Source organism: Syngnathus scovelli, chromosome 3 (assembly GCF_024217435.2).
Source record: "Syngnathus scovelli strain Florida chromosome 3, RoL_Ssco_1.2, whole genome shotgun sequence".
Lineage (NCBI taxonomy): Eukaryota > Metazoa > Chordata > Actinopteri > Syngnathiformes > Syngnathidae > Syngnathus > Syngnathus scovelli.
In genome coordinates, this window is record NC_090849.1 from 14,608,602 (window position 1) to 14,622,658 (window position 14,057).

The 14,057-nt window shown below is 40.1% G+C and overlaps 1 protein-coding gene across 5 annotated transcripts in view; it reads right to left on the minus strand.

Annotated features, from left to right (window-relative positions):
- Window positions 1–10,946, minus strand: part of pbx3b (pre-B-cell leukemia homeobox 3b) — a 55,235-nt gene extending 44,289 nt beyond the window's left edge. For 4 of the 5 annotated variants that reach the window (XM_049762264.2, XM_049762262.2, XM_049762259.2 and 1 more), the window contains exons 1-2: window positions 9,591–10,945; window positions 9,059–9,132 (exon numbers count right to left, since the gene is read on the minus strand). In XM_049762264.2, the coding sequence (XP_049618221.1) occupies window positions 9,059–9,132; window positions 9,591–9,838 (322 nt within the window). In that variant the 5' untranslated portion in view covers window positions 9,839–10,945. Of the gene's footprint in view, window positions 1–9,058; window positions 9,133–9,590 lie in introns of all 5 variants that reach the window. The other variant, XM_049762258.2, reaches the window with a different exon arrangement.
- Window positions 10,947–14,057: the final 3,111 nt, after the last annotated feature.

Here is a 14,057-nt window from a genome sequence, read left to right on the forward strand (position 1 = left end):
TGAAGAAATAATTTCTGCTTTGTGAGGCTGCTGCGACATTACCGATGATAGCTTGTGGAAAAAGAAGAAGCCGGGAAGTTCTTTCCCCTTCTTTCCCTCCGTCCATTTGCTTCCACAGCCTCACCTTCGCTTTCATGATCACACCAAGAAGTATTTCATTATATCGTCACCCACACCCAGTCACAATTATGGTTCTGACTATTTTTCCCCCCGCTGTTTGTATTCCCTCCCACCGCCAGCACAGGGCAGAGGATTGGCTCTGCGAGCGACATGCTGGCAAAGAGGAAGGTCATGATTTTTACAACTGCAGCCCTCCCATAGCTGACAGCCTGTGCTGCCAAAGTGACACACTCTGTTTGGCTTTCCCACGTTCATAGAGTGCACCAGAGCTTTGTCTTTATCGCCGAACTCACCACACGCAAACACAATTTCGCACTTACAATGAAACAAACGCATTATTGTTCGATGTTCACGCAAATAAGGTGTGAAAAGAAAAAGTTCACACTGACGGAATGAAATAAAATCTATAAGGCCTTAACAGAAAGGGTGCTTTAACCAGTCTTGGAGAAAGTTATTTTTGGGAAAGTAACAGAAACAATGTTTGCAAAAGGAGAAACTCAGAATTATGGATGTGGACTTAATTGTCATACTGTCATAGGAAGTTGACAAAGAAGTTAAACCTAAAAGTTGTGTCCAAGACTTTGCTGATGGCCCGCGACCAAAATGAGGATATCTGATTGAGAAAATCGATGGCTGCACATGACCAATGACCTTTTTCTTACTATTTGCTTTTTCTTTGTCTTTTTTTACATCATAACATTTATTCATATACTTGATCTTAACTGACATGGCTAAATCCTAACTTGCTAGACATAATTCAGGATAACACTTCAAGAATAATACATAATAATAATATTCTGGGCATGTAAATATTGGTAATGAAAACATTAATTTTGTGGGTAAATAAGTCTTATCAGATGAATGATATTCATGCATAAAATACAAATCTACTTTGACTAAAAGTCTGTTCAGAATATATATAATTTTGCACTCACTTAAAAAAGGCCCAGCATTTTCGTCTCATCTGAACATAAAAATTTTAAAATGTGGGTTAAAATATTTTTTTTTCAAAACCGAAATCAGTGTCGCTGATTGCATAAGTTCAAAGCACCACAACACCCCCAAAATATATGCAAGGTTTTAAAAGTACCTGCATTTGTGTGGATAGACTCCTAACCATAGCCCCAAAGTTGCCAACCATTTGGAACTAGTCCCGCTTTCTTTCTTTGTATATACATATAAAAGTCTACAGAGGCAGTAGGGTGGATTAAAAAAAAAAAAAAAACGCAAAGCAAGAATGTACGTGCAAGGGCCTGGGGGCAATGCAAAGCCTTCTATCGCTTCCCTCATCAAGCATGGATTCTAATCAGGGCTTGGGAGATATAAGACGCTCAGTCATTAAATAAATTAACTCTGCCACTCCATGCTCTCCTTCAGCACCCGGGAGACGCTTGCCGTGCTTTGCATACTTATACAGGCATCTCCAAGCATCACGCACTTCACCTTCACACTGCAGCCTATCAGGCCTGCCAACACACTCACACCCACACGCACACACACACACACATGCGTGCACAAACGCACACACAAAAACACACACAAAATTTAACAACTAATTCAGAATATTTAGAGGAGAGGAACCACACCTCCTGTCCCTCAACAACTGACTGTGTTTGTAAGGAGAGCTTTTACTTAATTGCATTATGGGCACAAAACGAACTTAAGTACGAGGGTCTCTGTCCCTTTCCTGAAAATGCAAGATGACAAGGTGCTGCGGACCAACATTGAGGTTCTTTGATCAAGCAAATGCACCCACAATGAGGACGAGAGCTCACTGTCACTCTTCACGGAGCACCCGCACTACAAATGGATCAATAAAATAGGAGACTCATTCACTGTTTAACTCATATCCTTGCGCCCACATCATCTTCCGGAACGGCGTGATGTAAAAAGTGCACGCTTAATGCACATCAATCATTCTGACAGAGGGAGTGCTTATTTCAAGAAGCCAGCATGAGGCGCACGCACCAAGTCAGCAGAATGGCGGTTGACAAAACTTGCCATTTGAATTTCAAACTGCATTTTGCAGAGATAAACGTCCTGAGAAAGCCCTTACGTTGCAATTTATATCATTTTAATTCACCATTACTTAGTGAGGAACTACCTGGGAGGGAAGGGGGACCCATTACAGTATAAGAAGTAAGAAATGAACAGAACGGTCTAGGGATTTTCTCTTGCAGACACAATTAAATATTCATGTGTCTCCACCTAGGACACAACAGATACAGATCATTATCATGGCAACATTGCACCACCATTTTGTTCACACATTTTGTGCTGGCTCAATATGTGTGTGTCTGTGTGCACAATTTCAATGGAATGACGGCATTTAAAATTAGAAGCAATGAGTCATAAGAGCTTTAAAAGAAGTATGGATTTTGATTATTAGCGTGTCGCAAAAAAATAAAATCATCATTGATTTTTCACAAAAAGTTGCTAAGAAAAGAAGGTTTGGCCAAAGAAGGTTCGCCAATTGATGATGCAGGTAACGATGCGGATTTCTGTTTTGGTTTGTTTCTGATATAAGCAAGCACTGTTAGACATTTTGCTTAATTTCTCACTGAATAATGCATGAACCTTGATGACAAAATGCAGACATATGCATGATGTGGCTATCCATGAAGGCCAACAATTTGGTGCTGATCCAAATTAGGATTGTTTGGTCTTGGCACGGTTGGCGCTGCACTGAGTGCCAATTCAGCCATATTATCACTTTAAATCATCTTGCGGTATGTTATGAAAAATACTATCAGTATGACACTCAGGATATTTAAAATGCTCTCAGTTGTAATTATAAACATGTCCAAGTTTGGATGTTCCTTTGTGATGCTCAGTGCCAAGTTTAGTACGTTTCTGTATCCTTGATGACCTCCACTTTGGAACGAGAGTAGACCCTTGTATCTGTGTCTTTTGTTTTGTTTTTCAAAGCCTATCAAAGAGGAGCAAAGAGAGGAACGGCATTCCCCCGCTCGCTGTCATTAATCATAGCTTTCTGGGAGCAAGCGCATATTAATTTCTGTCATCCCAAACATCATTTGGTATTGTTAAGCCACGGCTTAGTGCTCGTTCACCAGCAGACGCCGGGCACTGCTGCTGGTTGAGCGAAGACAGGGCCTGTGTGGCTGTGTTTCAGAGCAAGAAGCCTTTATCCCCGGGGCTCTGACACCAATTAAGCCATTTCACCGAGAGACGAAAACAGGGCCCGCTCTTTCAGTGTAACATGAGCCAGCACCTAGCCTGCTGGCCCATTGCCATCTTTCCATTACTTCAGACACAAAAATGCACTTCAAGGACTTAGAATAATAATAATAAAAAAAAAAACTAAAAAAAAAACTAAAAAAAAAAACGGTATGCTCAGCCAATGGCCATTCATACCTTACTGACAGCTGGCTAAATTACATAGGCAGGAGAGTCCGTGTTTATGCACACTGATCGGCGGCTGGGGTCATTGCAGTCTCCCAGTACAATAGTTAATTAAAGGTATTATACATGCATATTTTATTTCAGAGACAACATCAAAACAATTTAATAGTAGTGTGCCGCAACTCATAGAAAAAGGCATAGTGTGCACTTCATCATCCCCGCAGCAGTGTGAAGCTTAACTCAAGGCGTACACAGAATAATGCAAGCTTTGTTATGAATTAAATATTAGAAATTTTAACACAACAGCCAATAAGAATTATTTGCCTTATTAAAGCGGCAGAAGACACTGATTAAAATTTCATTGCATTGACGTCTTTTTCCTATTTCTGCCTTCAATACATCATTCTAATGCAGGCTCACGCTGAACGGTGGAGAATTGTGGAGGTCTTTATTTTCTGGCTTGTAAATGAGAGAAATAACATATAAGTCCCTTTTTTTCTTTTGAGGAAAATGTCTAAAGGGTAATGTATTTTCATCGGAGAATGATATCATAAATATATGCGATACGAATGCATTTTGAATTGGAGTCTTTATTGCTCACCCTACAAAGATGTAAAATGCGCAGGTAACAACAACAATGTCAACAAAGCAACACGCATTCGACTCCTTATAAGATACACACCTCCAACGCAAGTTAGGAGCACGACAGCAAAGGACAGCCGGACTCTTTGCAACATGCCTGCACTTGCAAATGATCGGTCATTTAGTTGTCCGCATGTAATGTGTACAGAGTAAATGAACATCATGGTGTCTATTGTCCCAGGAGGAAATGCTCGAGCTAATGAAATAGGGACCTATAAATAGCAGAGTCATTACTGAGAGAGGACTTGCTTTGCACCAGTCTCACTCAAGCTCTCTTTCTATGGTAGTAATAACTGGCTTTGTGACCTTACATATGCTGCATAGCAGCTCGCAGATCGAGAGACAAGCAAGATGACACAGGAGAGTAAAGAGTAAAGTTACAAAGATATTCAGGAAAAAGGGCAGCGCTTGTAGCCAGTGGAACATCTGCAAGCCGTATTGTGGCTCCTCATTCACTTACTGCAGTTTCCCATTTTCGTTGAAATAGTTTTTTTTTTCCCCTTGCAGAGCAAATATTTCTGCAAGCCCAAATTATAGAAGGGTCATTTATTATAAACTCTGAACAATGCAATTGTGACATGAACAAAAGCAACCTTAGATTTAAAGTCTGATTTAAAGTATTGTCTGTACATTTTATATCAAGTCAGCAGCAGCAGTCTATTTCTACTCGGGTCAACCTTTGAGAGCCTCTTTTGTTGTATTTCATGTTTGCATTTTGTTTTTTTTTACTTTAGTAAGAGAGCGCGAGGAGGAACAAATCGGCAGCAGCCACGCGCTGTAAACTCATTTCAATCAATCCTTCCTGTTTGCATCCCAAGCAGCCTCTGCTGGCTGCCACCGCCTGAAGATAACTATTTCACCACCTCTGTCATGCCTAATTAACAGCTCAGACGTACAATTCAGAAATTTTGCAATTAACCTACTAAAATATTGTTGGAGGATGCTAATTGTTATGCCAGTTGCCATAAAGACTCATTTGCATAACGTATGTGGAAAAAAAACATTATGAGCTGTTGATCGCACAGAAGCCCGCGAAAAACGCTTCCAGCGACAGAGGAGGAGGGTGAGAAAGCGAACAAGAGAGAGAGAGAGAGAGACGTGCAAGATGGGTGCAGATGGAGAGACACCACTGGATCATTGTGCAAAAGCCTGATAGTAGCAATGCAAAGACATCTATAGCCACAGGACAAAGACATTTAGCCTTCCAAATGAAACTGATACATATTCTTTGTTTTGTTTTGTTTTGTTTTGTTTTTGGTCCCCTTTCTCTTTGTTTGGGTCGCCTACATCTCGTCTTTGCTGATGGGGAATCGGAGGGTGTTTGGGAGCTGTGCAGATAATAGCTATATCTTCCCGTGTCCCCGTCGTGCTTTAGCAGAGGAAGCACATGCAGCCCCGCTATTGAAGCCAGTCAGGAACCCAGCTGTGCGCGAGCCATTGGGCACAACACTATCTAGTCACTGCAGCCGCATCGCTGGGCTCCCTGAGACAAAAAGCAGCCAAAGTCAATTGTCTTTGCTGCTGAATAGCTTGCTGTTCTCTCCTGTGAGCACGCTGGAGCTTTTTCAACACCAGTCAAATCACAAAAGCAAAAATGAGCAAATTATAAAACCCCATTATTGTGTATATATTTTTGCTGTGTGGCTTTAAGCAGAAAAAATATATAGTGCTTAACAATTGTATTAAACCACCACCTAATGTAAGGTTTATGCCAAACATACCCAATTGTTAATCACATTTTATTATTTCTGTTTTGGTTAAAACACACGTACTGTATGTAAAATATCTTAAATCAAAATACATGTAATTTTAACTATCCCAAAATGTTCAAATTAAATATATTATTTGAAAATTAAAAAAGCAAAGCACATAATTACTTTTGGAAAAAAAATATATAGTGGCATTTCTGAACAGCACAGTTTTGTTTTAGTGGTTCAATATTGTCATTTCTGACTTCTCAGAGATTAAAAAAAAAAAAAACTGCTCCAATGTGCGCATTTAACGGTAAATTTCTAATTTCTGTTCAAAATAGTAACATGTGAAGAGTTCACTGAAAATAAGCTATTTTAAGTAAGCTATATGGTGTGAGTGCAAATAACAGTAGCATCAATGGGCTAATAAATATTTTAAGCAGCGTACATACAATAAAATAATAACCAAGCATGCATTGATCATGCCGATACAGCAATCGAAATGAGCTGCCTCATTATGTTCGTCGAGTAACATTGAATTAAACATTCCCAATAGATTTCAGAAATGCTTAACTCTATTTACTGCAGGTAATGCTTTTAGTCTGCCTTGCTTGTGGTTAATTACAGTCTCATCTTGGCCTGTATTTAGTTAACACCGTCTCCCCTGCTCAGCATCACATGTAACATGTAAGATCTGATAAGCATCTTGAGCTTTTCATACATAGTGCAGGATTCATGTGAATGCGGTCTCCCCTTATTGGCAGTACTACGTTTTGAGAAGCCCACCCCCTGTTTTGGAACCTGATGAGTCAAAGGTCAGCAAAACAACAAGTCAATACGTAGCCAAAGGAGCGCGATGCAGCTGAGAGAGCTGTGGAGAGGACTAAGCCTCTCAGTGGCGCTCCGTGATTTAGCCTGTAATAGTTCTCGGTAATCTCTTTCTATTGATTAAACCTCACTTCAGAGAGGAGTCCTGCAACAGAACCTCTCTCTTCCTGGTCAGAAATACCATATGGAGGTAATCTTTCACCTTTGTTATTCTTGCCTCTCCCGCTGCTGCTGCCGCTGTGAGCCACTCTTCCAAGCATGAAAGCAAGACAGGGGAGTCGCCAGCAGGTTAAAATAAACCCGGCGCACGGGAATAACTGCAAAACTCATCTGAACGGCAGGCAATTTTCGGTGAATGCATTCACTGTACACAGCTTGCAGCCAAAAGGTACAACGTGAAGGTGCCCTTTGTTCCAAAATGATTGAGAATCAATTATTATTGTTTGTATTTGGCCTCACATTTTTCGACGGCAAAGAAAATAAAGGACCTGTCACATGTGTGTATCAAAAAGCACACCAAAGGAACCTGTACGTGAAGGCGAGAAGGGGGTGAAATGCCTGCTAAAAACACAAAATTTAGTGACAGGCAAATGAGTTCATGCTGCCACTTAATCGCATTTCTTGTATAATGCTTGATTAGCATATCAAAGTGAATTAATACTTCCAGGGCATTAGTAATGCAGAAATATGCTGGCGCTCCACAAAAACGAAAGTGTCCGAAAGTTTTAAAAAGTCCTGAAAACCTCTCGCTTTGCTTGACTTTGCCCTCCTCTCAAATGCAACATCCAAATATTTTACATTGCCGAATATTTAACCTTTACATGCACTTCGGCTTTTATCTATACCAAAGGATGGCCGTCTATACGCTTTCAGCAAATGACATGGCTTTTGGGTTTCATTTCCATAGCAAACCCTATCCCCCTCCCCGTGTGCCATTTGAGGAGACATGAAAAGGGCCAAGGAATCCCTCTGAGCAATGCTACATGGGCCAGTGAAAGGTGCACTGTGTGCTGCAATAACAAGGCGGTCAGCAAGGCCACCACACCAGCTGAGCTCTCTGTCAGTGACTCCAAACCACAGGTTACCTTACATGCACATCCACAGTCCATTATGTATATAGCGGTGTACACCTTTCTCATTCAGCTTTTGTCATTTTTGCCTATTTTTATATTTGCAGCTGCTTAAAGCTGTGGCACTTATTTGAAAGCAGAAACATTCCGAATAAGCCCACGGCGTAGCGCTTCAACAAATCAGTAATCTAATTTTACCTGATTACTCAGTGTCATAACATGAGATGAGATTGTGGGAATATAAGATATAATTCTAAAAAGTCTGCAGTTCACCGGGAGGTTTCTTGCAAAATAAAAACTGACATACTACGTGAGCGACATCCTACTGTTTTCTCCTTCTGTTTCTTGCTTTGTCTTAACAGGCGACAAAAAGCTGAGCACCTCGGCTCGAACGCAGACCCTCTGTCTGCCTCTGTGACCGGCACCTGAGTAGGGGGGGAGTTCATAAACTTTTATGATCTCCCCCGAGCCAATTTCCTCATAAACCGCACAAAGGTCACAAATCTGACAAGTTATCAGGGGTGCTAAAATTACTCCGAACCCACAACATTGTTTCCTTCTTATTCCTATTTGTTTACTACTTGTTTTAGCATTGTATGACAAATGTACTTATGTGAAATGCAATAGTCTGAAAGTCATTTTTGTAGGGGCGGTTTCAATAACCATTCTAATTGGTGATGCAATGCTCCATGCAAGAACCATTTTTGTATTTTATTTTATCTCTATAAAATGAAGTATTTTGGTTTATTTTACCACATGCATTTTTAGAATTTTTCTTCAAAAAGTGACACCTTTAAAGTTTCTCATACTGTAAATAATCAGTGACAATATCAGTCTTGGATGTTTCATTACATTGACACACATGATGTTCATAGAAATCAGAAATTTGTGCAGACTAATTCTCCCAGATTAACATGCATAGTCCAATTGGAAAATGTGTAATTTGTATTTTTCAAAAAGTCTTTAAAAAAAAATGTCTGCGTGAAGTTAAAAATACACAAATTTACTGAGTGTGATTGCTATTATTTGTACACTGAGCATACAGTCAGCTATATAAGCCACGTGTGTGTAATTTAAAAGCTGAAATGCATAGGATTTTTTTTTTCTACAAGCAGCCAGTGTTTGGATAGATAAAGCAACAAAGGATGACTAATATACTGTATGTATATACCTCCACTGTTTGCTGCTAATTTTAAATGGGTGATTGATTAAAATGGACAAAGGTCCCCTGCTTAACCTGGATGGCAGACATTGGAACGCTGACAGGAAAAAGTGTATGATTGTTCTGCTGTTCAACTATTAAATATTTAATTACTTTCTTAAATAGACTTAGGAAAGGCTTACCTGTCTTTTCTTTGATTTCACAGAGAACGCTGAAGAGGGCTGGTTTCATTCTGTGACAGTTGAGTCCATGTTTCCTGTTTCAGTATAAGACAAGAGAAAATATTGATATAAGTTCACTGATAAGTCATACCTGTTCTATTAATTATCATTACTTTCTCCAACACGATTTCTAAGGTAACAAATCAATGCAGCCAATATTGGGTCAAACTAAACGATCACGTCAATAATTATTTTACTACACTTTAGCAAATACAAGATGTGTGCACGTAAACTTTTTGAACAACATTAAATGGGCTGTTTTGCGTTGACAGTCATGTCAATTAAAAAAATGTTGTCTTCACAGTGACAACGCGTGCTTAAGCTTTATGAGGCACTAAATGCACCTGATCATTGTCAGTGTCATTAAACGCGCCCCAGCCTGCTCTTATGCCCGGTGGGGAATATGTTTTAATAATAATAATAATAATAGCAATAATAATAATAATAACGCGTGTTGTCAAAGAGGGGTTCCAAGTCACAAAAAACAACCAACTTTGCTTGCGCCTCGTCCAGACTTTGATCAGTTATGGTCATTATTTGATGAAGAATGTCGCCAATGTCTTGTTTGCGTCCGTCCCCGTCCGTGCCGTCGTGTCCATGTGGAGGCGGCAGGGCCATGCCACCTTGTACCGAGTGGCCGGCCAAACTGACGCCGCCGATCGACTGCATGATCCGGGCTTGATCATCCATCGGAACCGCTAAAGAGTCCGTGCACTGAGCCACACAAATTGAAAAACTCATATACGAAATGGGCTAGAACATGTGCCGAAGATAATCAGGGTACACGGCAGCGTGGCCCAAAACACAGACGTTTTGTTTAAAGAAAACAAAACAAAAATAAATGAGGAAAAATAACTGCGCTGTGGTGGCGTAAATGTGTCCAAGTTGACGCGTCTCTTTACGCGCGGTCCAAGGTGCCAAAACGGGGATCGACTGATGAAGAATAATGCCTTAATAAGAGTATTTAAAAATGTCAAAATTGTCGAAGGTTGTCCATCTTATCCTCCGCGAATCTTCACGCCAATGTATCTTCTCTCTGTCAGTGGGATTTGACGGCTTTGGAAACAATTGCTCCTTTGGTGATCTCTCATTTATTGGCGCTCTTCGTGGGGTTTCCGGTGCATCTCCTCTCAAAAATCCTCATCGGGAGGCAAAAATATCCAACGTTGCAAACAATTCTTTGTAAAATAAAAATAAAAAACCTTAGTGCAGGAATGAAGTCCATGTATTGAGAAAATACAGTAGTGTCCGAATAGTTTTAAATTAAAAAAAAATGCACAAAAAGTTGCGAGATGCTGTTTAGAAAAAAAGCAACAAGGATCGGAAATTAATAAGGATGCAGCGCTGTATAATAAAGCGATGCGCCAAAAATAAACTAAAATAAAAAAAGACCATGCCTTGCTAAAATTTATGAGGTGCAGCTTGTGTGCCTGTGTGTGTTTTATGTTGTTTGATAGTGAGCGATTGACAGTGTGCCAATGCCACTCACTCAGTGCAGACGTGTCAGAGCAGGCAACACGAGGGGGGAGAGAAAAAAAAATACACACACAAAATACAAAATGAAATGCACGCCCCGCCCAACAGAGGAGTGGTCTACACTCCTGTCACTTCTCACCCGAGCAGCGAAAAAGCCAAAAATGTTACGAGCGAGTAGTTAGGCAGCTGATTATAGTGATGAAAGCACAGTCTTTGCGGGAAGGCGTCCTCGCGCAGCTCTGTGCATATTCCCGTGCAGTAATCAAGATTTACTCCTGCAAGCAAGGCAGGAAAATACATAACGAGACTTTTATGCTGTTTGATGTAGAGCAGCGCGCTCTCCTGCTAAGGCTTTGGCTCACACTCTGCGCGAGCGGCAGACATGTTTATATGATTGCAAAATGAAGCTGGCTCCACCAATCCACGTCTAGAAGAAGCAAGAGTGACGACGCGTGCGTCCTATTGCTTGGCAGATGCATGACGGCCAAAGCCCACCCACTCAATCCCTCCATCTTCACACTGCCCCTGCACAAGAAAAAAAAGAAAAGAAAAGAATGGCAACTTGTGATTGGTCGTTGCTAAGAGCGACATCCATTGCACAAAGCAGGCGGCGCTGCTCTGTGCTCCTCCGCAGTTGCTATGGCAGCAGACACGTTGTTGGGCTGCAGGAAGCAAGGCACCACGTATACTGTACTATACATTCATTGAGGGGGCTTTTTAGAGATAAACATTTAGAAGAAAAGTTGGTAAGGGGGCGGGTAGAAAAGTTGACTTGAGTTTATCATCTAAAAACAAATGCTGCTTCATGCGGCCAATGAATGCAATAAAAAAAAACTAATGGGATTTTTTTCAAATAAAACACTACAATTTTAATATATTAAACAACCAGCATAAGAAGTAACTTAAAAATAGCAATATAAATATATTTTTACATACAATACAATAAACCTTATTTATATAGTGCACTTCACAACAGCCACAACTTTAATAAACCACTTTGTATAGCACATAAAAAAGTAAATGTATACACAAATGAAAGCAATAGAACAATGTCAGCCTTATGTTGGATCAAAAGCCAAAGAATGGGTCTCCAAACGAGTTTCAAAAATGGACAGAGAGGGCTTGCCTAACATTTAAGGGGCAGACATTTCAGAGGGAAGGACAAGCAACAGAAAAGGCCCAATCCCCTCTGAGGCTCCCCTCAGTCCTCAGCACTTTCAGTAGCATCTGGTCCATAGACCCGAGGCACCGCACCGGGCAGGTACGTAGGGGTGGAGGAGCACAGAGTGATAAGATGGGATAAGGAGGCCATTTAGAAAATTGAAAACAAATAGAATAATTAACTCGAAAAGGCAAAAATTGGGGTTATGTGCACCATCTTACGACTTCATGTAGGAGGTAAACAACAGTATTTTGGACTAACTGCATTCAGGTCATAAATGGTGACTTGCCAAACTTGGTAGAGGCAGCACATTGTAGATTCAATTGTCACTCAATCATGATGAAGGTGATTGGGAATAGTACGAATATGTGTCCTGTATTTGCCTGACAACCAGTCTATCTTGTCATCTGTCTTTTGTCTGAGGTCAACTGAGCTCTGTTCCTGATTTTTGTGACCCTGAACAGGACAAGCGGTGTAGAAACTGCAATGGGACTCACATTGTTCTACTTTTACAAATAGGTGGTCCTCCAACAATAGCTGCAGCATCAAGTGAACATGGGTGATGTGAACCTTGAAGGACTATAATAAAAGTCATACCAAGTTAAAAAAAAAAACTAGCATGCTGAGATATCATTCTGAATGTCGTTGACCAGGTTATAGGAGTCAGCGAAGCATTTTTAAGTCAAATGGGCCCAAGAAAAATAGCCATAAAGACCAATAGGAGTAATGAAGGCAGTCTTGAATTTGTCACCTTTTCAGATGTACACCAGATCATAGAAATTGTCTAAATCCAGTTTGTTAAATACTTGGGTTCCCTAGTGGCAAGTTTCATGTTTGGACCAGAGAAACTTCGTACCGCCAAAGTGCCAAATCTGTCTTCCAAAAGAGAGTTGTACCTAGAACAGAGGTTGGGAGATTAGAAGTTCCAATCGTTAATGACTCAGTATCATCCTTCTGACCCTGGTATAATACTTATTCTTGAAGTTTGCACTAAAATTTCAATAGAATTATATTGACTACTTCACAATTGTTGATTTTCCCGGAAGTAATATTACTGTGACGTAAACTGTAGGGTCCCACGCTTGAAGCCGCACTGCATTGAAAATGTATGTCGCCAAAGCAACAAAGTCATCACAATCCTCAGTGCATGCTGGCCTTATGCTGATGAATGGAAAGCCCTGCCAGATTACTTGATTTGATAAGCAGTACAACACATCGGAAACATAATACATCACAAATTGTTTTGTCAACAATTTATGATACCATTTATCAAATGACCATCGCAGTGGGCTGAGTTATGGTGTCATAGCTGGCATAATGTCAATACTCAAGCTGAACAGAGGGCAGCTTGGCTGCAGTGATTTAGACACCATACACTGTGACCTCTTCTCATTTTTTTTCTTCATTAGTTTGTCAGAAAGTCTTTTGAAAGGGAAATAAAGAGCTGCATAATCTTAATATTTTCATCTACATTTATGTACATGCAACACACATGCAAATATTTTTTGACAGTTATCAGGATGTAGTACAATTTATTTTCCAGTGTCTTCTTGCTGTTGTTATTACCTCGGCACACAGTTACAGCATGATATCAACCACCAAAAATAGGTTTCATAACAACAGAGGGAAATGAAACTGAATGCATGTACAGCAAATTCCATTCTACGAATGTAATTTACAAACAACGCTAGTTTTTAATGGATTAAAAAGCAGTATAGCACAAGCACTTTATTTTGTCATCTTTTATAGCCATAAAAATGCAAAGTCCTACTTTTTGAAATTCAAAATGTTGTTAAAATTATTATCTGGAGCTGTTGTCTAATATCAGCCCTTGTCCTCAAGTTTGATCTACAAGCTGAATCTAAGATTTGATTTGTTGGGTATGTTTAAACGCAGCTATTAAGAGATATTTGTCATTCTTAGAACATTTTATATTCTGTCATTATTCATCACCACATGACTGCACTGCTCGGCGTTTCCATACAAGCTTACCTATGACATATCACTGTCAGCAATTATTAATGATTTCATCATTGACCCATTAACATACTGGAATCAATTTGAGCTTACCCCATGTAAGGCCAAGTCATTCAATTTCCCTTATTGACCATATAGATAGTATATGGCACGTTTTCTGCACTGGTGGCCAATCTTAAATGTTACTGCAACCGCAACATTGACCCTTATTAACAGGACACCCACTTCCAAGTTTATGGTCTCTGTAGTGATTTTAAGCAAAAATACATGGCCCTTTCGTGGTGACAGTAGGAAATAGATGAGGAAGGACAAGCGCAGTATGATTGATTATGATTGATCATACTG